We start from the raw sequence: 27,031 nt of genomic DNA on the forward strand, positions 1-27,031 counted from the left end.
AAAATTGAGAATGGAAATGGGGAATGTGTCAAAGAGACAACAACCCAACCATAGAGCAGACAACAGTCGAAGGTTACCAACAGGTCTTCAATGTAGCATGAAATTCCTGCACCCGGAGGCGTCCTTCAGCTGGCCCCTAAACAAATATATACTAGTTCAGTGATAATGGACGCCATACTAATTTCCAAATTGTACACAAGAAACTAAAATTAAAAAAATACAAGACTAACAAAGGCCAATCCTGACTTGGGACAGGCGCAAAAATGTGACAGGGTTTGTCTATAAAACAACTCTACAACAGGATCACCACTTCATGTGTTGGTTCCTCAAATTTAATTTCAATGTTTATGAAAATCAAAACAAAGAAGATGTGGTATGATACACAATGAAATAGTTCAAATAAAGTGGATGTAAGCAATTAAATGCAACCATTCAGCCTTCAACAAAATTTTCATTTTCATTACTGCTAAGTTATAAGTGAAACAAAACCTAGATACTTTTCAGCAAGTAAGTCCTAAAAGTTAGTTAACTTAAAACTATCAATTCAGACATGAATACACAAACAACTTTAAGTCACCATACAGCTTCAACAATGAGCAAAACCCTTAAAAGTATAGTATTAAATCTGTAAAGGATCCATTTAGGATGAAATGTAAAACCATACAAAAGAAGAATTGTCTGTGTTCAAACAATGAACAAAAAAAGAATCTGACAGATCGTAACAAAAACATTTTAATTTTTCATGACAATAAGGTTTTCCATGATCATTGACATAAGCCTTGTAAAGACATGTAGTAAAAGACCTGTTACATAACAAATTTCTTACCCATGTCAATTGGCATAAAAAAATGACAACCTTTCTGCATCCTCTGTTTCCCCCTACAGTATCACTACTACTGTACATGTGGATTCATTTATTTTCGTAGGTATCAATTTTCGTGAATTACTGAAAACTTACATATTCGTGGATATTTGATTTCGTGGTATTGCAAATCTCTGTACACAAAGCCTATTGAAAATATGATATTAGTTGAACATTTGAATTCATGGTTTACCTGTACCCACAAAACCCACGAAAATTGGTATCTAACGAATAATAATGAATCCACAGTATCAAATCTGTGCTATGCAAAGATATCAACTCCCATCATAGTGATACTTTCATATGACTTATATCTCCTAAGAACAACAACTGAAGTTATCAAAGCTGAAACAATTCAACCTTACATATAGGAAATAGTTCATATATATATCTTATCATTTTTTTTCCCAAAATTAACCACATACTTTTTTTTTGTGAGCAAAAACTTGAACGTGACAATTTCCATTGTACAATGTATAGTCATTGAGGACAATCAATCCTTAATGATCTCATCCTCTTACAGTCAAACTGAAATGCAGGATCATCATATATGGTACCAAATATTTATTCTGATATATAACATACAATGGAATGGTAAAGGAAACTACTTTAATAAAATGCAGCTGCATCTCATTTATGATTTGAATATAAAGTGCATTTTGTAACTGATACATACTAGTACTAGGAAAAAACACTCAAGCTCTTAAAAAATAAATTTGTCAATAGGTACATGATTAACAAAAATTGAACTAAATATAAATATTTACGTACGTAGAAGTTAAATACAGGAAAACCACAAAGTTCGGAGAGGTGATCTGATGACATTGTCAAATTTTTACAATTGAAAATAATTTGACAAGATAAGACAAGATGAAACATTAAATGCATTAAATATGAATATTTCAAACCACAAGGCATGCCGATGAGCAAGTAATATGTATTTACATATTTACAAAATGTATCAAAAGATAACAGGTAAGATATACATAATTTTAACGACTTTTTATACAAATTTCTTTCCACATTTTACACCTTGTTGCATGAATCTGCTGCAGGCTTTTTTTCAAACATGAAATTTTTGAGAAAAAAAATCATGAAAAAATCTCTCATAAACTAAGAAAGACTTCAACTTTCACAACTGTTGTTTCTGTTTTGTATCAACAACAGGATATATATAGTAAGGTTTCTATGATGAGGGTTGTGAATTTGTAGGGTAAATGTCTAGGCTGATGTGGTGGGGGGGGGGGGGGGGGGGAAATTCAGTAAGATCTATAAATAACTAAATGGTAATATTTGGTCAATTCAAAAACAAGATGATGGTCTTGTTTTAAGAGATGTGATTGCATCAATTAAAATAAACAAAACTATACAAAAGTTAAAAAAAAGATAAATCATCAGAACAAATTATGGTTTTGCTAGCACCAGTGCTTTTTTTGTTGTCCTCAGATTAAATTTAATAGAACAAAATCTATCTTCTTTAGATGGTGTTGATGGGTTTAGAAGTTTAAAATGCTTCCCCACAACTGCAGTTCTTTTGGCTAGGCAAGATTCCAATATGAATAGTCATTTCCAAATGCATGAAATATTTGCCACTGGTCGACAAGCAAATTTTACAATAACTGAATTTTCTTTTTTACAAATTATGGACACGTAATCCAAATTTCAATATTTGAAAGTAGGTGCATATAATATTTGCATGAACAAAAGTTTATTTTTTTAAGTATTTTTTGCGAAAAATAAACTGTTTAATTTTAGTATTAATGTCCATATATAAAAAATAAATTTTCATAAACTTACCAAAAAATTTACATAGAAATAAAAGTGCTCACATCTAATATTCTTAATTACATTCACAAAATTATTGATAATGTTCATTGTCCTACTAGTTTTTCCTTGGATAACTATTCTTATCAAATATGTTTTTTTTACCATTTTATCATTTATTATCATTTTAAGCTACAAAAGAGGGACAAAATATACCAGAGGGACAGTCAATTTGTGCACATAATTAATATATGAAAGAGTTTGCTGAACTAAATTTTGACACAGATTAATTATAAAGAACACAATTTGTGGTTTTCTTATGACAAAGGTTTTCCTACTATTTAGATTTGACAATGATTGTGTGTAACAAAAATTTGGTGACAATTTCATGTTTAACCAAAATATTTCAAAAAAATATTCTCCTAGATATATGGAAAATAATTGCACTGCATCCATTGAATAAACGAGTAATTTTTTTTTTTAACTTGATTGTTTTTTTTAACTTGGTTAATTAATGTTTTTTTTTAATTTCTGAAATAATTATGTAAATGTCAAAACAACAAAATAAAACTAATTTTAATATCCTTTAATCTAACAATAATATTAAAGTTGCTCATAAAAAAAAGTTTTAATACAATCCCTCTTATTTATGTCCGATCATAGCTTTAAATTTTTTTGTTAATTAACTTATATATTGAAAATTTTTTTTTTTTTTTTATTAAAAGGTTTATCATTTTTTCCAAAAAAAACCTAACTTTTAGTCAGCGGTAACAATTACAGTAATAGGTTAATACATGTTTGACAGCATTACATAAGTTTATCTGAATCTAATCCCTTAGGCATGACTATTAACATCAATGGTCATTTCATTGTTCACAAAAGGTGAAAATTATCAATTTAATACAAATTATCATTTCTATACAAATAATGAAAAGTAGCAGTTTAACGTTATTGTTGATTATTTACACTTTCAATAAATCCTTTTTTCTATGGAATGGTGATAACGACTCTTATTCAGTAGGTTAAGGCCCTTTCTATTGATCCTATGTCAACATTTTTACCTGTTAAAGTAAGCATTGTGATTGGTTAAGTGGCAGCCATTACAGATACCTGACTCACCTGGTTATTTTTACCTGTGTAAAGGTGTGTGACGTTGAAATTGATTTAGAACAAAAACAAAAGTTTAGACTTGCTTTCTAAGACAAAATGAGATAAGCAAATGTAACAATTAACTGGGAAATGTACCAAAGAACATCTGTGACATAGTGAAACCAACATCATCGAAAGGACTTTGATGTTTACCTGCTGATTATTTGTAAACAAATTGTACAGGTAAGAAGGTGCACACTCATCTTATAATGAATATATCTATGGTGACATCTTCATTTCCAGGGCTGTGGTCAACAATTATGTCTTGATCTGTCTAAATTGACACTTTTTGGTCTTCAATTATGGAATCAAATCCTTTTAGAGGGAAATCAGATGATAGAGTGAATATCTTTCAGATGAAAACTTTTATAAAAAAAATGTTCACCTAAGTGGAAAAAGCAATATAAAAACAAACATAAAACTGTATTTTTGATGAAAATTTTCAGATAATTTGGCCAGGTGGTCTTTATAATGTATCCCTAGTGTAAAACTTTACTTTTTTTTCTTTAAAGTTGATCTTTTATGTGCATTTTTGTAGAACACCTTACATATCATCACTATAATGTTAGGGCAAATTCACCTGGCTCTTAGCCTAAATCAAATGTTTTATTTCTTTATATTCTTTTCATATCATTCTTTATGTACTATTCATAACTATTCATTCTACTTTGGTGAAAAAATGGATATTTATCTTACAATCATAAAGTTTAAAAAAATGAAGGATTTAAAGGATAAATTTTCCTAAAAAAATAATTGATTGTTGGTTGCTTAACATCCAGTGGCAAATATTTCATGTATGTTCAGGATGAAAAAATAATAACAAAGGATTAGCTTATATAAATAAAGTATAAGCTTGAAATAAATGTTGACAACTTTCCATCCCAAATTTGGTGGTAAATCAGCTGATTTCCTGGGACAGTAACAGTACATTTTAGTTATCCTAGATTGGCTAGAAGAACAATACCCATGCATATTTAAAGAGTTATCCCATTAAAGCTGGTGATCAGACTAAAACATAAAGATCCTTGTAAGATAACGAACACAATGGCATGTTAAATTGTTACGAAATCAGTCATGTCTGTTGTTATACCTCTGGCTAATTCATCATGTATATGCTATATACAATATACAACTACGTGAACTTCATTTATTGAGTAATTCATTACAGGGTAATAACTTACACCTTAGTCAAAAATTATTCATAAGTTTGAAATAAAGTGACATACTTTTTCCATTAAAAATATTTTCAAATTTACGCTTCAATATTTTTACCCAAAATACATTAAAACGCTGTTTGTCTGAATGCTATTTCAAGCATACATTAATTCATAATTGTTTTTTTTAGATTTTATTTATAAAACTATATTTTTTCAGGATATGACAAACTTGAGATAAACTTATAAAATCATTGTATTTTTTTAAAATCATTTCAAAAAAAATTTGATTGAACTCATGAAAATAGTTGTGTGAAAAACAGGATATCATATCATACAACAAATTGTCACCTAATAGCAGGACAACTTGAAAATTTTGTTTATCACCTGATTTGCATTTCCTATTGTCAATTAATTGATACAAATTTACTTCCTATAAACTTCAAGGGTATCAACATGAACTTAGAAATTCCATGCATATGATCTTTTAATAAAAAAAACTGATCATGAGGATAATCTATTAAATAACTATGCAATAGTTTTACCATTTTATTTTGATTAAGTCATGTATCCGCACAAAGAGCATATTGCCACCATTCCAAATAACCAGTCGCCAAAATTTTTGTTAAATTGATAAAAGTTACAAATTTTGGATGATTAACTGGATTTTTGAAGTTCAGTTTTGAGGTAAAGGACAAAAATGGTTAAGATCATAACATATTAAAACTGTGTAACACATTATATGACATTTTCCCTGTAGAAAGAAACCAAAAGTAAAGGAGCAATGAACACTGATTTTTGAAACTAAAAATATATTTCCAAGCATCCATATCAATTATTTTTCTTTTTTTCTTTTCAGACCTTCACAAACAATGGGAGGATATAGAATATACATAACAATATTAGTGATATGGATGGAAATGACTATGATACAAGGAAACTGTCCAATAGCTGAGTGTACTTGTCTTGATGGACAGCCCCCTTCTAACGAAAGGATAATAGATTGTCGTGAAAAAGGTTTATTAAGTGTGCCTGCCATAAATGCTACTGAGGAAATATTTCAAGAGCTAACACTCAGCAATGCTCCTGAATCCAATTGCCGAGGATTAAGTCCACAAGCAAAATGCAACAGAATTCTACATATTTCAAGTAATGCATTTGCTGGGCTGAAAGTAAGAAAAATTGACTTCAGTCAAAATTACCTGGGATCATCAGTGGCAAGTGATTCATTTAGAGGGTTGGAAACATATCTGACGGAACTCATTTTAGAGGGTGACGATACAAACCTTGTTCCGTTTTCATCATTGACAACACTTACGAAACTCAAGTCATTGACACTTGAGCGTTTCACTCTAAATAACAATGGCATTGGCATTGAGTCATTTCCGCAAGACTTTACTGATCTGGAAACACTTGTCTTACATACACTCAAGATGCAATTTATATCAAGTAATTCTGTCTCAGGAAAATTAAGGAATCTGAAGAGATTAGAAATATTAGACAATCCAGACTTCACAACATTCCCCCTTGGTGCTATACGAAAACTAACAACATTAGAACATATTCGGTTTGTGCAGAATGGCATTCATACGTTTTATCAGGCTGCAGATGCTTTTATTGGTCTAAATAAGCTAACCACATTGGATTTGTCTCATAATGAACTAGCAACCTTACAGGCTGGGTGTTTCAGTCATTTATATGACAATTTAGAATATCTAGGTTTGCACCTGAATTATTTAAATGGACAAAGTTTGGTCACTCTAAAAGAGGGAAACTGGACAAAGCTCGAACAATTAATATTAGACAGTAATCCGATAGGTTCCATTGAAGTAACTACAAATTTGTTTAAAAATATGCCACATCTGGCAAATTTAAATTTACAACAAACCCAACTTACTCGAATTGGACAAAATGACTTTGTAGGCTTGTCAAACCTACAATTTCTTCATTTATCTGGGAATGAAATCACACATATTGATCCAGGAACCTTTAATAAAACACCAAGTTTAAAGGAACTCTATTTAGATTCCGTTGGCAAATCAGATGATAAATTGAGCTTCTCCAAAGATACTGCAGAAGGACTTCAGAACTTGCTACGAATAGACTTTAAACTGTCTCACATAGAACCCATTGCATTCTGGGATTCATTGAAAGTAATGACTAATTTACAACACATATATCTAGAAAATAATGGACTTTTAAACATTCCAGACTTAACATTTCAATATCATACAGAAATGAAGAGTTTAGAGATAGCAAATAATGGACTAACTGAACTTACACAAGCTCAAATTCACGGTTTAGGAAACACTCTCACATCTCTGCAACTAACTGGGAATAATATAAAACTTATCGATAAATGTGTCATTGAAGAACTTTCTGTGTTAGAGAATTTATACTTGGATCAGAATCCTATGCATTGTGACTGCAAACTGACAAAGTTATATGAGTGGGCAAAACTACAGGAAAGTAGTAATAGTATTTTTGGATATATTCTAAGAGCTGTCTGCAGTACTCCACAAAATCTTTACAATCGACTTCTTACTAATGTATCATCCAGTGACCTTGTTTGTCAACCAGGTACGCAACCAACTCAGTGTCAAACTTTCACAACATCAACAACGAGTACAACCACGCCATCTACAACTACTGTTCCTTTACCAGTCATTTCTCTTAATATCGGTGTTCGTGATGAACAGGGTCTTTCATTTTCTTGGAATGTTCTAAATGAAGATCAGTTGTCCAAATTTTTCATTACCCATCAACAGCTTGGAACTAGTGAAACAAATGACCCAGTACAGGTTGATTCAAACCAAAGACAATGGACACTGAATCTAGACTATCACAAAGACTATTCAATCTGCATCAAAGCAAAAACAACTGACAACAGAGTTACTGTTCCTGACTGCAAGAATTCGTTAGGAGGTATTAAGACAACATTTGCACCAACTGCGAGCCCTTCCACAGGGTTAGGTTCTGGAGAAATTGCTGCGATTGGAGCTGGTTGTGCACTCGTCCTTATTCTCATCGTAGTGATCCTTTTCTTCCTAATAAGGTATCAAACACGCCCAAAATATAAAGACACACCTCCTGTTCACTTTACTGCATTTGCTGCAAGACCGACAACTGGATATGATTCAAAACGTTTCTCAAAACCAAAGAAACCTCATGCAAATGGTGATCTTAAAGTAAGTGCTATATCGTCAGGCAAGACTGGTGAACCGTCAAGTCCTAACAGTCGCCATTCGGCAGGAAGTTATCAATATCTTAATGAAAATCAAATGATTAATATACAACCCCATCTAAACAATGGTAAAGGAGCTAGTGGCACATCACGTGACCTTCCGTCACCGCCAGGTTACTACCAGATAACTAACAACCCAAAACATGCTGCACCACAAGGATATCTAAATGACCCTCATATGAAACAAAGAGAGAATCAAGGATATTTAAAAGATTCCGACTCAAAGGAAAACAGAAATTTGAGAGATTCATCATCCAATAAACCTCGATATGATAAAACACCAGGACAACTTAAGGGTCAAGCGCCACAGCCTCACTCTTACGTTAATGACCATCAAGGGTCACCCCCAAGTGTTTATACGAATGACATTAAAGATAGGCCGCTTCCTAAACCAAGGACTAAACATTATGAAAATAATAACACTGCCGGATTCTTAAATCATGGATTTGATCTAGACAGTCCAACACAAAGTCCAACAGACAGTCCGTCAGACCATACATATCATGAAATAACTCCAGAAACTGAAATATGAAATCTGGGATAATATAGTGCTATTAATCGGAGTCCTTAGCCTGGATTACAATGTGATATCATGTTCAGTGTGAGAATGTGACATTCATAAACAGGAAGGAATTTTATGATACTGTGTGCCTACACTCTTTCTGAAAAAGGACTGATCTGGTACCAGTATCAGACATGGTCAAAAGGACAAAGCCATTCTCATGCAAAGAACATATTTTTTCAATAAGAGAAAGATTGCAAGAAAAGAGAATGAGCTAATGCCTTAAAGGCTCAAAACAATTTTGACTGATTGTGATAAAATGATATCAGTGAACATGTAGATCTGTCCATTCTTCTCATGATTAACTGTTGTAGAGAACGAAATATAGATAATATTTATTTTATGAGGAACAATTTATAGTAAGTAAGTGATATAAGCCAAAATGTACTAGTTTCATATCATACATCATAAAAAGTAGTAACTGTGAGTGTTTTATTTACTTAATAAGTAATGTGTACTATAATTGGAATAAATTTATGTATGGCATGGTATATCTAAGAACATTATAATACATTCAGGTTAAAATACTGTAAATAACCAAGGAAGATCGTATTTGGATAATAATTTTATCACTATGAAATATTCACAGATTATCATGAACAGAATATGGAAAGAATTTAAGTGAAAATACATTCCTGTCATAGCAATATTTGATTTTGACTCCCTTCCATCTATGCTCATTTTTCTTGAATCTGTTATAGTGGTCTTCTGCTAGTGTACTTTCCCCAAATGCAAAAGACCATGAGTTGATTTTGGACCACTTATAGAATTGACTTTCAAAGCACACATTTCTACAAAGAACACTGTTTCAAAAATAAAATCAAAGGACTGTCAGCTTAGAGTCAGCAAAATGTGATTAAGAAAGGAAAATGTCCCTGTGTGTATCTTAAGAACTAGCACATTAACAGTGTACACATTTGTGTACAGATCTGTCTACACATTTTACATTAACAAGTTACTAGTTAACCAACTTCTTGAGACATATGCATTGCCACATTTTGATACATCTTTATTTTGACTTTATGATTTAAAGTAAACGACTTCTTTAAACATACATGTTCCGTTATTTTGATACACAATTTACTTTGACTTGATGGTTTAAACTATCAGTGCATGTCTGTACAAATTCCTATGCAATATTACACAACTCTTTTATGTATGTCAACAAACGCAGATAAAAATAAACACCTTATGGTTATATGCAATCCATTTAAAAGGGTACAACTATACCTTTCTAGTCTTTAACTTATTTGTGTTCTATTGAAACTTTTGTTTACTAACTATGTGATAAGTTCTATAAGCTTATAAACTTATAACCTTCATGTGTGTAAGCCATTTTGTTTTTTAAACCTAAGTTAACTTTAAGTTGTTTTTTTATCCTTTTGACTCTTCACTTTCTTTCTTTCCATGTTTTATTTATCTTTTCCATTTAAAAAAGTCTTGAGATTTTCTATGTTTTATGAGAGAAACATTTGAAAATTAATGAAATTTACACATTAACATCAATTTGAAGATAAACTTTTCAAAGTAATTTTACAAACCAGATTTCATGAAATAAGTTAAGTTTGCACCCTGTTATTGTACACTTTCAAAATTTGCCAAATTTCGACATTATTTTCATTTTATTCATTTGCTATGTATATTGTTTAATGTCTTTCTCTTTTTTGTTGTTGTACATTTCCATATATCTATTTCCTTTCATAAATTACATCTATAATATGCTCAGTGAAAAAGCAGTTTCACAATAGTTGTTACAGTGTTATAAATTATGTTGTTTTGATATTTCAATACAAAATTTATGTAGATATCACTCATTTCTTTCAAATTTTTATTGATGTTTATTGCATTTTGTATTAGAGTTATATTAACCACAAATCAATAGTAACGTTTATCAGTCATGTGCCATAAAATATGTGTAGGCGTTTATTGATCAGTATTGTGTATTGGCTAATGTAAACACGATGATTAATACACTTGTAAACATCTCTTTCTTGTTTAGAAAAACCACTTTTAAATATTTCAACATATTTAAAAAAAAATTTTTTAAAAGGATACAAATTCAATTTGCGTCAAAACATTTTGATTTTGGGAAAACAAAACACAGGAAGAAATATAAATAAATTTAAAATATAGTTAACGCAAAACCACATGAATGAAAATCCGGATAAGTTATCTACATGGATTGTTATACTACTTAATTTTCTTATTTTCAAGTTCCTATTACCTTAATTGGAAACAAAAGATAATCCCACATATCAACAAAAATCCCTTGTTCTAATACAGTGGACCTATGCACACCTCAACTCAGGAATCTTTACAAACTATGATCAGGCACTTGATTTTATGAAATTTTGTATAGGTTGTAACATATCAGTGTCCTTTCTTGAACAAATTGGAAGCATGAAACATTTCTAAACTTTACAAATTTTTAAAATTCTGATGATTTTACTTAATTAAAATTAAAATTCATAAAATAATGTTCCCATACTTTGTTTTCTGTGTTTTCTGAGGACAGGCGGGTACAATGCTGAGTGAGTTAATCAAGTGAATAATTATGAATATGAAAGATGCTTACTGATATAAAAGATGTTCATTATTTACATTGTATATTGCAAAACCACTAACGTGATAAACAATTCAATGATGTAGAAAAGTGCCTTCATGTGTATTTTTTCAGGCATTTTTTATACATTTTTTCAATAAACACATTTATTTTAGTTTGTTGAGATATTAATATTTTTCACCATTACATTAAAGATCACCAACTTATACATAAAGTCTATGTTTAAAAGTTTAAAAGTAAAAAAAAAGAAATTCAAATTAACTTTCAATTACACTTTACCAAGGGTCTTCTTGGAGAAAACACAAAATACATACTCATTAACTGTGTTCATCATATTTAAATGATTTTTTCCTTTGCTCTCTTTAGAAGACGTTTTTCTCAAAGCATAATCAAATTGACATATTATTTGTACATAATCACGACTAGTGCTAGATTTACATATCAAGGATACTATTATAAAAAAGTTATATTGTTAAAAATATTGTATAGATTTTTCCAGATGTATATATTTATGTCACCATAATATATTATTATATGAATATTAAATTTTTATGAATCAATATTAGTTACCTTTCTTATCAACTATGCAAAAGACAGTATAGAGGATCAAAAGACCCTGTTGCTCACCTAGGTCTGTGTGCATATTCAACAAAGGACACTCTATGAGATTGTAGACATAAATAGAATTCATGGCAAAAATCTTTTTTTTTGCTGATCTTATTTTATGATGGATCTATACATAATTGGTTGCTGAATGTCTACTGTCCAGTGGTAAATATTTCATGCATGTTCAGGACGAGATTAACAATACTAAAATACAAACGGTAGGTCCTGTAATAGGGGCCATCCATGATGAACGCATGGGAAATTTGAACTGCCATCAGAAACTGAGGGTATATTGGATATAAGGGACAGAAATTTTACACTGGAACAGATCACCTAAACCCGTCAAAAAGTTGTTGCAAGGGATTTTTTAATGTACCAAGATCATGGCACTCTCTTTACATGAGAAATTGGATTTAACTTCCCTATTCTGACCAGATATGGCTCCAAACTTGTACATCAGACACAGCAAAACAGACCCCCCACTTTGACAAAGGTTTCACCCCCAGGTCAGAGGAAAGTCAATGCTGACCATATTTCTATTCCCCAGTCATCTTTTGGGGCCCTAATGTTATGAAGATTCTGTCTTGTTTAATATTAGAAATATGATAATGTGGATTCATTTATTTTCATGGGTACCAATTTTTGTGGATTGAGGAATACTTGAATATTCATGGATATTTAATTTTGTGGTTTTGCAAAATTATGCCTACATTTCTTTAGAAAATTTGTTATTCATTGAGTACTTAAATTTGTGATACCCCTGTACCCTAGAATTCCACAAAAATTAGTATTTAACTAATATATATGAATCCACAGTAACTATATTTGATAAGAGGGATCTTTGTCAGACACAGTTCCCCTGACCTGGATCAGATATCAAGGTTAAGTTTTATGGTCAAGTGCATATCTTGGATACCAAAAGAAATATGTCAACTATATTTGGTGTACGGTATCATTGTAAAGTGTGAATGTCCATTTAACAGGGATCATCTGACCTTCACCTCCTGAACATGCATCACTGATAATGTTAAGTTTATGAAATACTTTTAAAAATACCTTTATCTTAAACAGAAGAGTAATTATAATCAGTAAAGCAGGTGAAACCTTTTAGGAAGCACACTCTTCTTTTAAAGAAGATAATCATTTTACTCTATGGCATGAAATTAATGTATATTGTACAGTTATGCTTCTGAACTTGAACTTGTTAAAAGGAGGGGAGAACTTGTAGGCATGTGTGTTGTGTTGTAAATAAAAGAATACATTAGATTTATGTTAAATTCATAAAATCTAAATTATCTTAAGGCTTTGCTGAAAGGTTGTAAAATAATAAATGAAATCATCTGAACTTGAGAAATAAATTATCCTGTCAGGTGTACACACAGGAAAGGGTGATTAAATAGCATTATCCTGACATCACCAAGGACATTATAACAGTGACTTTAAAGGTCCCATGGATTAACACACAATACTGTGTGGCAGTTTTATTACTGGAAGAACATATCTAAGTACTGGATAGAATTTGTATTGAATGCCAAAAACCATTTTGGTATCACCTATTTTAAGAATAGAATGATATAAGCAGCCTGATGGTTTATCTGCTCACTGTATAACTTTTCAATATAACTTCTGAAGTAACAAGTTGATCGATTGATTGCTATTTTTTTTATGTCCCATCAACTAAAACACATTGTTAATTGTGGTGAACACATTATCATTAGTCAATACTTTTTTATAAAGAAAACCTCCATATGAAACCTGAATGTCTTATATGTCAAGGCCAGTGTAAAAGTCATCACACCTTCAAGCATATAAACACATGATTCTAAATCTGTATTCCTGCACTATTAAAGTTCATCAAGCGTCTTAGAGATCGTCATTGTGCAGAATAAACTAGAAAGAATGGTTGTTCTGTAGGCACTTAATAACAATTTCCTAATGACAGCAGTGCTGATTGTCAATTTTGAGAATTCAATTTGCCGTAAAATGCGTATAATATAGAATAATAGTTTTCTAACCACTCGCTCAACATTGGAACGGAAGTGACGACGCCCCTTAACGCACATCAACTAAAACCAGAGTTTTTGACGGAAATGCATCAACTCGAAAGTTGTCTATTGTTTTAGTTCTTTCCAGGAACAGCTGTTTCTGTAACCTGCAATTATACTTATATTTATATATGTATGAATATTCACTAACCTCTGTGTAAGTTGGCATGACAGTTTTATCTCTTCTGTCAAACAGACATTCTACCATCTCAAACATACCAACAGTCACATCCACAGTCATTGTATGATGTGTAGGAATAGTCTTCTCTGTACAGTCAACAGTCAAAGGTTTGCCAAGTAACCTAAATATTACAGAAAAGGCAATGTCATCATATATTTAAGAAATTGTCAGATGAACACACTTGACCAGGTCTTTTTTTTACTAGCTTCCTAAAAACCAAAGTAATCTTTTCTATATATCTGTTAACAAGAGGCTGTCAGAGTAACAGCAAATCAATTTTTTTAACATTTATTTGTGTCCTTATCACAAGGAACAACATATTAAATTTGGAAAAGTGTTGGTCAAATGGTCTATGAGTTAAGCACAGACACAACCGGAAACATCATATTTCAATTTTTCAAGAACCACATCTCCTGAAAGTGAAAATTGACAATTTTAAACTCCATTTTGTCATCCTCAACAACATATTAAAATTTGGGAAGCTTTGGTTCATAAGTAAATGCACAGCCATTGTTTTGTAGATGCCTGCCTACCCTGATGCCAAACCAGATGTCCACAAGCCCCTAGAGATCCAGTTAAAAATTTATAGAGACATACCGATGTCCATTACAAGTACTGAAGGTAACAAAATAAACGAAGAATGTTTGCATGAGACACAGATGCCCCATCTTGATAATATATGGCAAATTCTAAATTGTTAGATTTACAAGAAACACTACTCATGATCTGTGGAAGTGATGTAACCCAAGTGTGAATATAATCTGTGTATAAGTCTCATAATATTTGGTTGAGGGCTTGAGGCAAACTAAAGTTAGAAATCTAGAAATATTTTTCATTGATAAAGGGAGATAATTCAATAGGTAAACCTGACCTCACTTAAATTCAAACTTTATCAGTGTTTGAAGGTAATAGGTGCTTATATGTTATATAAGTTATGTTTGTACATAATTTGATTTTAATTACTCAGTAGTCATTATTTTAGGATTTTCCCAGGATGTGTATTTTCTTTGCTGTTGAGATGAAACAGATTTATTATCATATGTCAATCAGTTAGATATGAAGTTTATCACATGTTCTTAGCAGGAGGTCTAATTTCATCAGTTCCAATACAAATATACATGTCTTGTTAATTAGTGACCACTTGTGGCATTTGGCTTCCTTTGTCCTTTGTTTCTTGATACATTAATCTGGGTGCAGTTTTAACTCCTCCCACTTAGGAGTATTCCATTAACAAGTTGTGTATTAAAAACCTGTGTATGCTGCCTTGAGTATTATATCTAAATGCAGATTAAGCAGTTATAGAATAGTCTTGGCTAATAGTGCTAATAGTGTTTTAGCTAAAAACTTGCCTCCCACCGACCCCTCCTTTCACCTTCAATATTGCCATGACAGGGGAAGCAATCTCAGCATTATGTTTATTGATTTCATTTATGAAATTTTATCACTGGTTGTTTCAAAAATTTCACTCATCCCCCAAGAATTTCTGGGGATAAACTGTCAAATTTCATACAAATTCATTCCAACACCAATTCAACATCAACACTACTAGGCTTCCTCATAGCCTCCTTATAGGCTTCCTCATTGTCTCATTATAGGCTTCCTCATAGCCTCATAGGCATGATAGCCTCTAGGAATGATAGCCTCATAGGCTTCCTGATAGCCTCATGCATTTATTTTGAACCATCCTTCCAATTGGGTTGGTGTGATGTCAAGCCAGGAGTCTATACTTTGCTACTTTTCAGTATGCACATAGCTAGGCTCTTGGTTTAGGCATGGAGCAAAAAATTATTTTTTTTAGCTGAGTAGTTTCCCCAAGGGCCAAATTATAATTGTGATGTATATATATAAAATAAAAGTTGTAATTAAATTATGATTTATGTTTAATTCAAACATGGATACCAATGGCATTGCTACACAGTATTTCCCAGGAGTTTATTTACAAGATAGGTGATAGCAGGAAAAAAATTAGGTTGATAATAATGTGAGCACTAAATCCTTAATTTTACATATCATGAGTTCAAACGGTGTGTTCTGAAAGAAATCAGGGGTAATTAAATTATTTAAATTACTATGAAATTAATATGAACTCATTATGTGTGACTTTGAGGATTTTGTTCACTGACACATTTATTAGCAAAATTAAAATATAGGGCCGAAAGTTAGATCAGGATGGTTTAATTGTCAGGTCAAAGAATTTGCAAGAAGATATGAGGTTGGATGTTTGCTCAGGTGTTAACACACATTTCCCTATTACATAACAGATTACAACAGAAAAGATACAGTATAAACAAAAGACAATTAAATTAGATTAGAACAGAATCACATCAAAACAGAAATAAATTTACCCTAAAAAATATTTACAAAGAATCAGAACACAATGCAAACATGGAACAAATGACAATTAAACATATTCAGGATCATTTCTGAGAATTTTGTATAAATGGGCATTGTGTTTAAGTTTCATAATATTTGGTAGAGGCAACCAAAAGTAAGAAAAGGGAATCTAATTTGGGACATACAGACATGGAGAGTCTTAATGCCTCCTCCACATAGGCAGGGGAAAAATAAAGAGATTTTTTTCAAGTTCAGTTTTACAATAACTGAGATAATTTCCGAGACAAAGCTAAATGATGAATAAATTACCTAATATGATCATACTTCAACACTTCCACAAAACTTTTTCTCAAACTTTTCATGTCCCCTCTAGCAGCTGTTGCAATAGTAAACACCTTTTGGAAGTAGGACATAGACAGATCTTTAATGTTATTTTCTTGTGTTCGTGTCTGGCCATGCTCTACTTTAGAACAGGGATTGTCATGTAAAAGTGCCACAGAGAAGAATGCTAGTCTCAGTCTGTAATGGGAAAACTCTGCTGAAGGATCATCTAAAATTTTCTTCATTGGATCTGAAAATATTAAGACATAATAGATATCATGGAAAACCCTGCATGGATAAAATGATAAGTAAACTCTTTACAATAACCAGTAAAGAATGAACATCGTATTTCTTCATCACATTGACTTATTTGGTTCTTTCCACAATTGTTGTTTTTAAGTCTGCTGAGGATGCTGAGAATCAAATATCTAAAATTTGTTGAGAAGTTTCTTTGTAATAGTAAAATATATTATTCAGATATGGTTTTCAAAGTGTTGTATAAAACATCTGATATAAACTAGCTTATGTGTCAACTTAAGGAAATGAGTAAATAATTACCCTTAGGCTTCCTGTGTTCTGTTCTACCAGATTGTACAGCTGAAAATATATTTCAAAAATTATCAACATAAAATCAAAGGACAAGCCTAAAATATCAACTTTATCATAAAACACCACAAAGTTCACAAATTGGTTCGTAAATGGGTCTATTCCAAAAGTCTTAATGCTCAATAAATCAGTTCCTTTCATAAAAGTACATAATACAATCCAAATTAGACCCATTTTTGGCCGCCACCTACGATCCAAAATGTTTTGTAACCAAAAGATTCCAAATTTGATATAGAATTTATCAATATAAATTCTTTTTGGATCGTGGATGGCAGCCAAGGTTAATTATGCCAAAAACAGTTTTGACCAAATTGACCAAAACTGACCTATAATACAAATTATGTATATTTAAGGGGTCATAGCTACAAAAATTTTAAAGGAAGGGGCAAAAAAGGTATATTTCAGTTTTAACAGTATTATTGTAAGTATTTATATTTGAAATTTGTAATCGTTTGGCCCAATTCAAAAAAACATTAAAAATTTAGGGCCAATTTTAATCCTTCGTGAACCTTCTCTTTTCATATAATTAATCTGAAAATAGCTTTATCTTCTTTTTTTAGTATGACCTTCCTTTTTTCGGAATACCCTGTAATGGGTAAAAAAAAATACTGATTGTTAAGAGAACTTACTTCTAAGATTTTTTTGATTAATCCTTTGAACTCAAATGGATGGGTTTCAATCAGGGTTTCCCCTGGGCAATTATTTTTTTCGCCACCTCTTTTGCCAAAACAATATATTTTTCGCCACTATATATTTTTCGCCAATATATTATTTTTTTCGCCAAGTAACACAAATATATTTTTCTTTTAAAATTTTCCTTTTTTTCCAGCCCCCCCCAAATAAGAAATGGTTTTTAACAAAACAAAACATATAAGCACTTGAAATTGATCCCTCGTGTAAGGTGAAGTCCTTTCATTAAAGCGTTGCTCACATGCTTACTTTTTGAATAGAATTTTTCATAACGACAGTTTCTTTTCTAACCATCGTAAGTAAGTAAAACTATATGCTGGATACACACGTGTCACTGAAACGCCTTTAAAGTACCCACTCAAATCAATTATCTACGTGAAAGTTAAATGAAAAAGTTTAAAGTCAGAGACCAGAGTTTCTTGCTTTGGAACAAGAAGGAGAGGAAGCATAACATTTTTGCTTCAAACACGTGCGTTGCAAAGTGGTTAAAAATTCCCTTTAATTCAAACTTGATTCATATTTTGTGGTAATAAGCATTGTGTATAAATTTCATAACATTTGGCTGACACAAACTAAAGTTAGAGAGTGGAAACGAAAAATTCAGCATTTTTTCCATTGGTAAAGGGGCATAACTCTAGAACTGTAAAAGTCACACCACCAAAATTCAAACTTGATCTGTGTTTAGATGAAATAAGCATTGTGTATTAGTTTCATAACATTTAGTTGTGGCAAACTAGAGTAAGAGAAGGGAAACCAACTTTGGGACATTCAGACAAGGGTTAAACTTAATGCCTCCTCCATTATGGCAGGGGTTTAAAAAGAATGAAAATGCAAAACACAACAGTAAAAAGAAAATGCAAAACACAACAGTAGAAAGAAAATGCAAAACACAACAGTAAAAAGAAAATGCAAAACACAACAGTAAAACGAAAATGCAAAACACAACAGTAAAAAGAAAATGCAAAACACAACAGTAAAAAGTCTGACTGGAAAATGATGCAGCATTTTTTTTATGTAGCTTAGAATTTTATAACTTACTTGAGACAGTACTGTATGAAGTTTGGCTTGTAAAGGAAGACTCCATGTCTTTATGTTGGCCTACAGCATAAAACTGGTCCTCACCACCTAAAATATACAGATATTGTCAGATCACTGAAAATATTGTGTTCAACTCTAATAAATAAATCTGTTTGTTATTAAATTTCATATGAAAACATGACAGTTCCCTTCAAAGACATAATTCTTTTTCAATAAATATCTAGAAGTATCAATGAAGTTTACCCAATAAGATTTAATATAATAGTTTATATAAAACACATGTTGTGTTAGGCTCTGATCCTGTCCATAACGTTAAAGTATGGTATTAGTTTTCTGTTTCTGTTTGCTTTTTCCAATCACATTGTGTTGTAAAATGATGCCCTTTATGTGTTCTTGATTAGATTAATAAAATTCTTATCTTATCTTATCTTATCAGGATAGAAATCTATTACATGTAAATGAATAATATCTTATAAAATGAAGAAAAAAATGTGAATTAGTAAATTAGATAATCTTTCCAGCTAGACTATTTTCATTTAAGAATTGAATGCTTCTTTTTGTAAATTTATTGGGTGGTAAAAGCGTTGACCGAAGTACATTTTGTATGAAGCGCGGAAGCGCTTCATTCTAAAAATGTACGCACGGTCAATGCTTTTACCACCCTATAAAGTTTCAAAAAGAAGTATTCAATACTTATAATTACATTTTTTTAGCTAAAATCATGAAAACACGATTTTTATCCGGTTTTATTTAATTCACCTGTGCACTTTTTTGTGGGACCTCGTGTCATCATGCATGAAAAATGTTATTGTCTGATGCAATTGTTTACGGAATAACATGTTAGCCAATCAGAATAACGTATTATAATGAAACTTACATCTAATGTAATTATATAAAAATGTTTCCAACCAATATCTAAATGACATAAGAAGTACATACTTATAGATTAATGATTTTCTCGCTTGAACCTTCTGAAAAAATTTCATAAAGATCTATTGACTTAAACTAAAGTTATTATTGGGAAACCAATGTGTCTTTGGACGACGATGACGCAGACGCAACGACATCATACCATTATACAATCCCAAATTTTTTTTGGGGTCATATAAAAAAATGACCATACATCTTGATTCAAATTTAAAACAAAATATCATATAAGACTATAATACCAAAAGATCCAGTCATGATATCATGCATGGCTGTGAAGTGTGAGATTTCCTGTCTTTGTTGATGTATTCTACCAGACTGTAGTTGTCGCTGAAGATCTTCCTCAATCTTTCGGTAGTCATCTGGACTCATGGGTTTACTCTTACTTCTATTTCGCTTCATCTTTCTGTCACTTGTAGCTTTTTAAACAGAAATGTTTAGTATTAATTTATTAAGTTATGCCAACATTTTTCTGTGCAACAAACTTTGACAAAGAAAATCCACAAACAATGGTGCATAGTATACAGGTTGTTAAAGTGTGTTTAGACAATTAAATTTCTTTCATCAAAATTAATTTTAATCTCTCAACCTTATACAAAATCCACACTGGAACAGTGCAGTTTCTTAACAAAACAAAGAAAATCTTTTAAATTACTCAATTTAATAAAAAAATATAATAGCAAGTCTTTGAAATATTTGTTCTCCCACTACAGTTTGTGTAGGAAAATTCTGTACTCATTTTTGCCTAAAATCAATCTGATAAAAAATATGAAAAAAGTCATTGATTATGTAAAATGCTACAGTGAAAATAAGGAAACATGAAATCTCAATCAGAGTTAATGGGATGTCAACAAGTTGTCCATATGATAAACTTTACCTGGAGATGACAGTCCGTCTGCTAATGCCCATAAAGCATGGAACTGTTTTGGACACAAAAGGATATGTACAGCACCAAGCTCACATTCCATTTCAACCTGAGAAAATACAATAAAATATTAATAAATACAATCTTAACAAGAATAGTGTCATCTCTGCAATGAAAATTAACAAACCAACAGACACACTGACAAAAAAACATAATGGCATTCAATTATCAATGGTGGTTACTGTGGATTCATTTATTTTCGTGGATTGCTAAAAACTTGCATATTCGTGGATATTTGATTTCGTGGTAATGTAGTTCTCTGTATATAAAAGCTATTGAAAATAGGGTATTCGTTGAACATTGTAGTTCACCTGTACCCACGAAACCCACGAAAATTAGTATCCAACGAATAATAATGAATCCACAGTATACAGAACTGAAAATAGTTGCCATTTTTTTTCTTAGAAAGTGTAAATGATGCAACAAATCTATTGACAAATTACAGTTTAAAACTGCATTTTAATCTAAATAAACTAAAACACTTCATTGAAGATAATGAAAACAGATTTTGTCTAATCTAATTTTCTATGTAACATACAGAAACCTAACTTTAAATGGCTACAGTAGTAATAGTACTTATATAGTGCCTATTGCTAATTTTATAACGTATTATTTCAGCTACTTTACAAGATAACCTGAGATTATGTACATATATATGCATGCATACATTTAATAATTGCATCTTCCAGCTGGATGTGTTTATTCATTAATGAAATACTGTATTCAGAAAATGTTGCAATGTTTTTATTAATCTGAATAATGAAACTGGCTGATAATGGCAATGATAAGAACTTGCATCCTAATATCTGATGCATATATGCAAATTTTCTGAAATTTCAATAATTAATTTCACATTTTTGTGCATACTTAAAAAAATGCAATAATAAATGCACCCAATTATTTCTGATTCTAATGCAATTTGTTTGTAAGGATAATGTTCATTAGACATTGATAAATATTTTGAAGGGGTCAATTCAACGTTCTACCAGTCTGTAACTGAGAAAGCCACCATTTTCAATTCTAATTTTTTAGGGTATGTTATTTCTCACAAAAAAACATGAAAGTCACATTATGAGCCTCAAAATGTTCTGTTTGTCAACATTGAAACCATTCTGAAGGGTACGGAAGGTATCAATACTTCTAGAATTTTATGTTTGACATCGTGAGTATACATATGACGTCATATTGTTTAGTTGCTAAAGACAATGACACAGTTTCACAGACTTTTTCATTTATGTCATTTTACGCCAAAATATTTGTTAAATGGTATTTCTTTTGATATGCTGCATTAGAATGGAGTTAACTGTATTGTAAGCTTGGCCTTGGTAAAACTTGATTTTACTGTCACAAATATCTGTTTACCTAGCTCCGCTTACGCACATCTAGGTAAACTCAATTTGCGACAGTAAAATCTACATTTTACGTAAGACCCAGCTTAAAAAACAATACAGTTATCTCCTTAATTTATAGTAATCTGAGGGAATTAAAACTCCTGCAAGTTACCTTAGGCCCCTGTATTCCTAAACCTTCACCAAGTTTTACTTTCAGTTTCAATGTATTTTTTCCTGTCATAACAGCCACTTGTATTGGATCAGAATCTGGACTAGGTAGTGATGAGCTTTGTTCTGATTGGCTAAATGGTGGTACAGATGACAATGTACTACTAGTGGAGTGAAACACCTGTAAAGAAGCAAAATATATTTTTTTAAATACATTTCAGGAAATGATTTGCTGTTATTATGTTTCATTTTTAAACAGAATGTAAAAGAGTCAATAATTGTAGATTGTCAATGTTTTTTCAAAAGAAAAGCGTATTTCTCAGCTTCAATTTTATGAAAGGGCAACAGCCCTAAAAACAAAAGTTAATGATACACATCTTTGAGTTTAAAGGACAACTGATAATATGTTTACTGCTGTTATCATGTGAAACGCCTATGAAATAAGTTAATGACTCCAAACACTGTCTTTGATTTTTTTGTATGACATGTCTAAAGACACTCTTGTCCCACTGTTGTAATACCTATACCTTTTCAACCTCAATTTAATGGTCAACTCTCTTATAAGGTCAGTTTTCTATAGTCCCAAGAGTGACCTTTATATACAGATGTGTCTGTTAATACCTCTTATACATATTTATTCTAAAAACCATTTTATACTCACTGATGGCGACACAGGTGATGAAGGATCTGAGCCAATGTCTGGTGAACTAAACTGCCGAGAAAGACGTGTAAATTCATCACAGAATATCTGTATACCTTCCATACTTATATTCTTGTGGGATATGGCTGACGGTTCCCACTTGTGCATATCATCAACGGAACTGCCTTCATCTAATGCTAAATCATCAAAATATTCTATCCTGAAATATCACAAAACATGTAATCACTTAGAAGGAAAATTGACCATCCCTATTCAATTAAGATTAGAGTGGAGTGCACCTGAATGAGTGCGGTTCAAATTCACAACCTCAGTATTGAATAGCTAGTGGTTACAGTAATAAAAATATTCTATTCTCAAACACCAATGATAAAACAAGACTTATAATAAATGGCAAAAATAATCAAAATTAGTTTGAAAATACCAACGGAAATTAATTTTTTATGAAAAAATATTGTTGATTCTGTACATGTACTGTTTAAATAATATAACACATGTTTATCTTTTTTACACTTTTTTTACAAATATTTCCTGAAAACCCAATAAGAGCATTAAAGAAAACATATTGAAAATTAGAGAAATTGTAGCACTAACAAAAATTTCAAAGGAAATATATAAAATTGCTATGAGCTTACTTCAAAGAGATTGATTTTCAGAGGCATCTAATTTTCACTATTTTGTATGCCACAACACAATTATATCGTAATATAGTTGATGTTAATTAGGGCTTATTTAGGTGCACTCAGAGGAGAACAAGAATGTGTCCCAAGTACACGGATGCCCCACTCGCAATATCATTTTCTATGTTTAGTGGACCGTGAAATTGGGGTCAAAACTTTAATTTGGAATTAAAATTAGAAAGATCATATCATAGGGAACATGTGTACTAAGTTTCAAGTTGATTAGACTTCAACTTGTTCAAAAACTACCTTGACCAAAAACTTTGACCTGAAGCGAACAGATGCACGGACGCACAGACGGATAAAACGGAGGCACAGACCAGAAAACATAATGCCCCTCTACTATCGTAGGTGGTATCGTAGGTGGGGCATAAAAAGTACGTGTTTTCAATAAAATGACACATGATATTACATTTTTAGTTTTTCTTCCTTCCTTACAGCTACAGAATTTTTCAAAACAACCAAAATATTGTTTTGTTAATATATCATTAGTCCTGTGTATACTGTTGGCTTTTCTAGTTGCTGTGATATATTGAAAAGAGTTCCGTATAAAATCGTAAGTATTTGTAGTTTACATAATTGGAAATAAAAAACTTAATAAGGACAGCCAATAATAATAACTAATGAGGATAGCAAGGAAATGGTACAAAGCCATAGGTTTGTTTTTTCAGAAACAAAATTTTAATCATACAGAAAATTCTTACCCAATAAAACACCTATAAACATGATGTCTTTTATATCAAAATATTAAATAATAAATGGAGAATGTGTCCCTATGGACAAAGATGATGCCCCCGCTTGCATACAACATATTAAAGGAACATAACTCTAGCAAGATAAAAGTGACGCTACTAAATTTGTACTTGATCTAAGTTTTGTGCATCTTCGCTAGCCAAGGGTTACGATCAACTCACGCTCTTTTCACCCTTGGTGGATTGAGATAACATTTCGGAGACACAAGGTAAGGATTTCTATTGGTTGCAGTCAAAACTCGCTGCATCCAATCAAAAAGCGCCTATAACATGATCAAGTGTAAATGTAGAAAGTGTTTGTAAACAATTACCACATGTTTATTGTGCAACAAGTCTTTAAATCCCTAAACATACGACTATATTTAAAGACAACTTGAATGTTTTTAATCAACCAATAGAAGTTCCAGTGTAGAACCTAGACGATACCTTGTTTTTACCTCCAAATTGAAGAGTTAAAGTGCTACCATTGGTTAAGAATAATGTATTGGGAATGGGCGTTATTTTTATCTTCCGATAGATGGCGCAACATTGTTATCACAAATGTTGGCTCAATCTGCCAAGGGTGAAGACAGCGGGAGTGGATTGTTACCCTTGGCTAGCGAAGATGAGTTTTGTGGTAATAAGTATTGTGTATAGGTTTCATAATGTTTGGTTGAGGCTAACTTATGTAAGAGAACAAAAACTAAAAATATTTTGTATTTTTTCCTTTTATAAAGGAGCATTACTTTAGAACTGATAGAGTGACTGCTAAAATTCAAACTTGATCTGTATTTTGAAGTAATAAGTATTGTGTATAAGTTTCATTACATTTGGTTATAGCAAACTTACTGGTTAGTTATAAGAGAAGGGAAACAAGAAAATTTGCAATTCTTCCATTTATAAAGGGGCACATTTCTAGAACAGTTATAGTGACGCCACCAAAATTCAAACTTATTCTGTGTTTTACGGTAACAAGCATTTTTTTAAGTTTTATTACATTTGTATGAGGTAAACTCATGTTAGAGAAAGGAAACCATTTAACCAACATACAGACGGACAAGGGTAAACCTAAATGGTAGTGGAGGAGGCATAAAAATGTAGACAGCTGATAGCAGTTGTTTAGTCTTATTTTAAGGAAAAGAGGTTTAACGCTTTTGAAACAAGAAGCCTGAATTGCTCACCTTAATTTGTTTGCTCAATTCATTCAATAAGGTATCAATATTTTGAGTTTTGTGATTGACAAAAGAAACAATTCTAATTTCATACCTCTAAGAGAATGATTGTTTTTTCTATTTATAAGTTATAATGTATTCAAAATAAAACCTAACAAACCATTTGTTTGTCAAAAACCATTTTGAAAGATAGGAATCCAAAAATAAAAGTAAATTCCTAGTGTATGCAATGATAAGCCTTCTCTGTTTCATACCTTTTTATTCGTATCTCCAGTGCTACTCCAGTTTCAGCTTGCATTGGTAGATGCTCCAGTCTAATAACTGTATCATTCAGTGTAACCTTAACTCTACTTAAAACTGTAATAAACAAGTAAATTTAAATACAATCTTGAACTTTATGTTTTATTTCTTCTTCTTCCGTTAATACCCATATACCAAAACCACTGATAATAATCATACTAATAAATAACAAAAAATAGTAAAGTGCAATACCACACGACAGAGCCGAGGGCTGGTTTAATAACAACCATTAAATGATATTTATTGTATACAAATTTCGAAGCAGTACGAAAAGTCATCATTTATATAGATATATATACAACTCGTCTAAACATCAACCAAATTAGATCTGTAAATTTGCTTCCGCAAATTCTTGTTCTTCCCTCGCCGGGATACGAACCTATGCTACTGAGATATCGTGACACCAAATCGCCTGCACTCTAGCCTTCCCGCTAGATATATATATATATATATATGTATTAGTATTTCAATACACACAAACATTTGTAAACAATCGATCTCTTAATGCATGATACAAACTAATATCAAATAGCATGGATGTAAAATTAACGTGACCTATCGAGTAGACCCTGTCGTGCCGAATGATTTAACCGCCAAATCACACAAACCACTTAACCTAAACGCCACCTATATGGGCAGACAATTCAGAAGAAAATAATTTCATTCTAATTCATAAAATCAACCGACTGAAATTATATTTCTTCTTCCGTTAATACCCATATACCAAAACCACTGATAATAATCATACTAATAAATAACAAAAAATAGTAAAGTGCAATACCACACGACAGAGCCGAGGGCCGAAAACACAAAGAACGGGAAAATTTAAAAAAAAAAAAAGGTGATCTATATTATGTAATTAAGATCTGAAAATAATGCTAGAAATTATCCAAAGAATCCTTCACGATAATATCGTTTACCGTTTCGGAACACCATCTACCGTGTCTCTATAAACTTAAAACCTAAATTAGCACAAGCACTAGCACCTTCAGACCTAAAACTGTGAAACCCATAACACTT

General features: G+C 31.5%; 2 protein-coding genes across 3 annotated transcripts in view; one reads left to right on the plus strand and one right to left on the minus strand.

The window, feature by feature from the left end:
• The window catches only part of LOC134711383 (autophagy-related protein 2 homolog B-like), a 95,034-nt gene that overhangs the window by 60,215 nt on the left and 7,788 nt on the right, over positions 1-27,031 (minus strand). Inside the window, exons 4-12 of the mRNA XM_063571943.1 lie at positions 25,966-26,068; positions 23,132-23,330; positions 22,475-22,651; positions 20,924-21,020; positions 20,289-20,465; positions 19,120-19,206; positions 17,344-17,382; positions 16,774-17,035; positions 14,101-14,251 (exon numbers count right to left, since the gene is read on the minus strand). Coding sequence (XP_063428013.1) covers positions 14,101-14,251; positions 16,774-17,035; positions 17,344-17,382; positions 19,120-19,206; positions 20,289-20,465; positions 20,924-21,020; positions 22,475-22,651; positions 23,132-23,330; positions 25,966-26,068 — 1,292 coding nt within the window. The remainder of the gene's footprint in view (positions 1-14,100; positions 14,252-16,773; positions 17,036-17,343; positions 17,383-19,119; positions 19,207-20,288; positions 20,466-20,923; positions 21,021-22,474; positions 22,652-23,131; positions 23,331-25,965; positions 26,069-27,031) is intronic.
• LOC134711384 (slit homolog 3 protein-like) lies at positions 1,694-10,444 on the plus strand. Of its 2 annotated transcripts, none has more exons than XM_063571945.1 (2): positions 1,694-1,837; positions 5,789-10,444. In XM_063571945.1, the coding sequence occupies exon 2, from the start codon at positions 5,802-5,804 to the stop codon at positions 8,703-8,705; it is 2,904 nt and encodes a 967-aa protein (XP_063428015.1). In that variant the 5' UTR covers positions 1,694-1,837; positions 5,789-5,801; the 3' UTR covers positions 8,706-10,444. The 2 variants fall into 2 exon arrangements, with proteins under 2 accessions (XP_063428015.1, XP_063428014.1); XM_063571944.1 differs by lacking the exon at positions 1,694-1,837 and adding an exon at positions 3,710-3,958.

This window comes from Mytilus trossulus, chromosome 3 (assembly GCF_036588685.1).
Source record: "Mytilus trossulus isolate FHL-02 chromosome 3, PNRI_Mtr1.1.1.hap1, whole genome shotgun sequence".
NCBI lineage: Eukaryota > Metazoa > Mollusca > Bivalvia > Mytilida > Mytilidae > Mytilus > Mytilus trossulus.

What these genes read in the sequence shown, in the direction of transcription:
- LOC134711384 (XM_063571945.1), top strand. Translation starts at nt 5,802, where the DNA reads ATGGGAGGATATAGAATATACATAACAATATTAGTGATATGGATGGAA.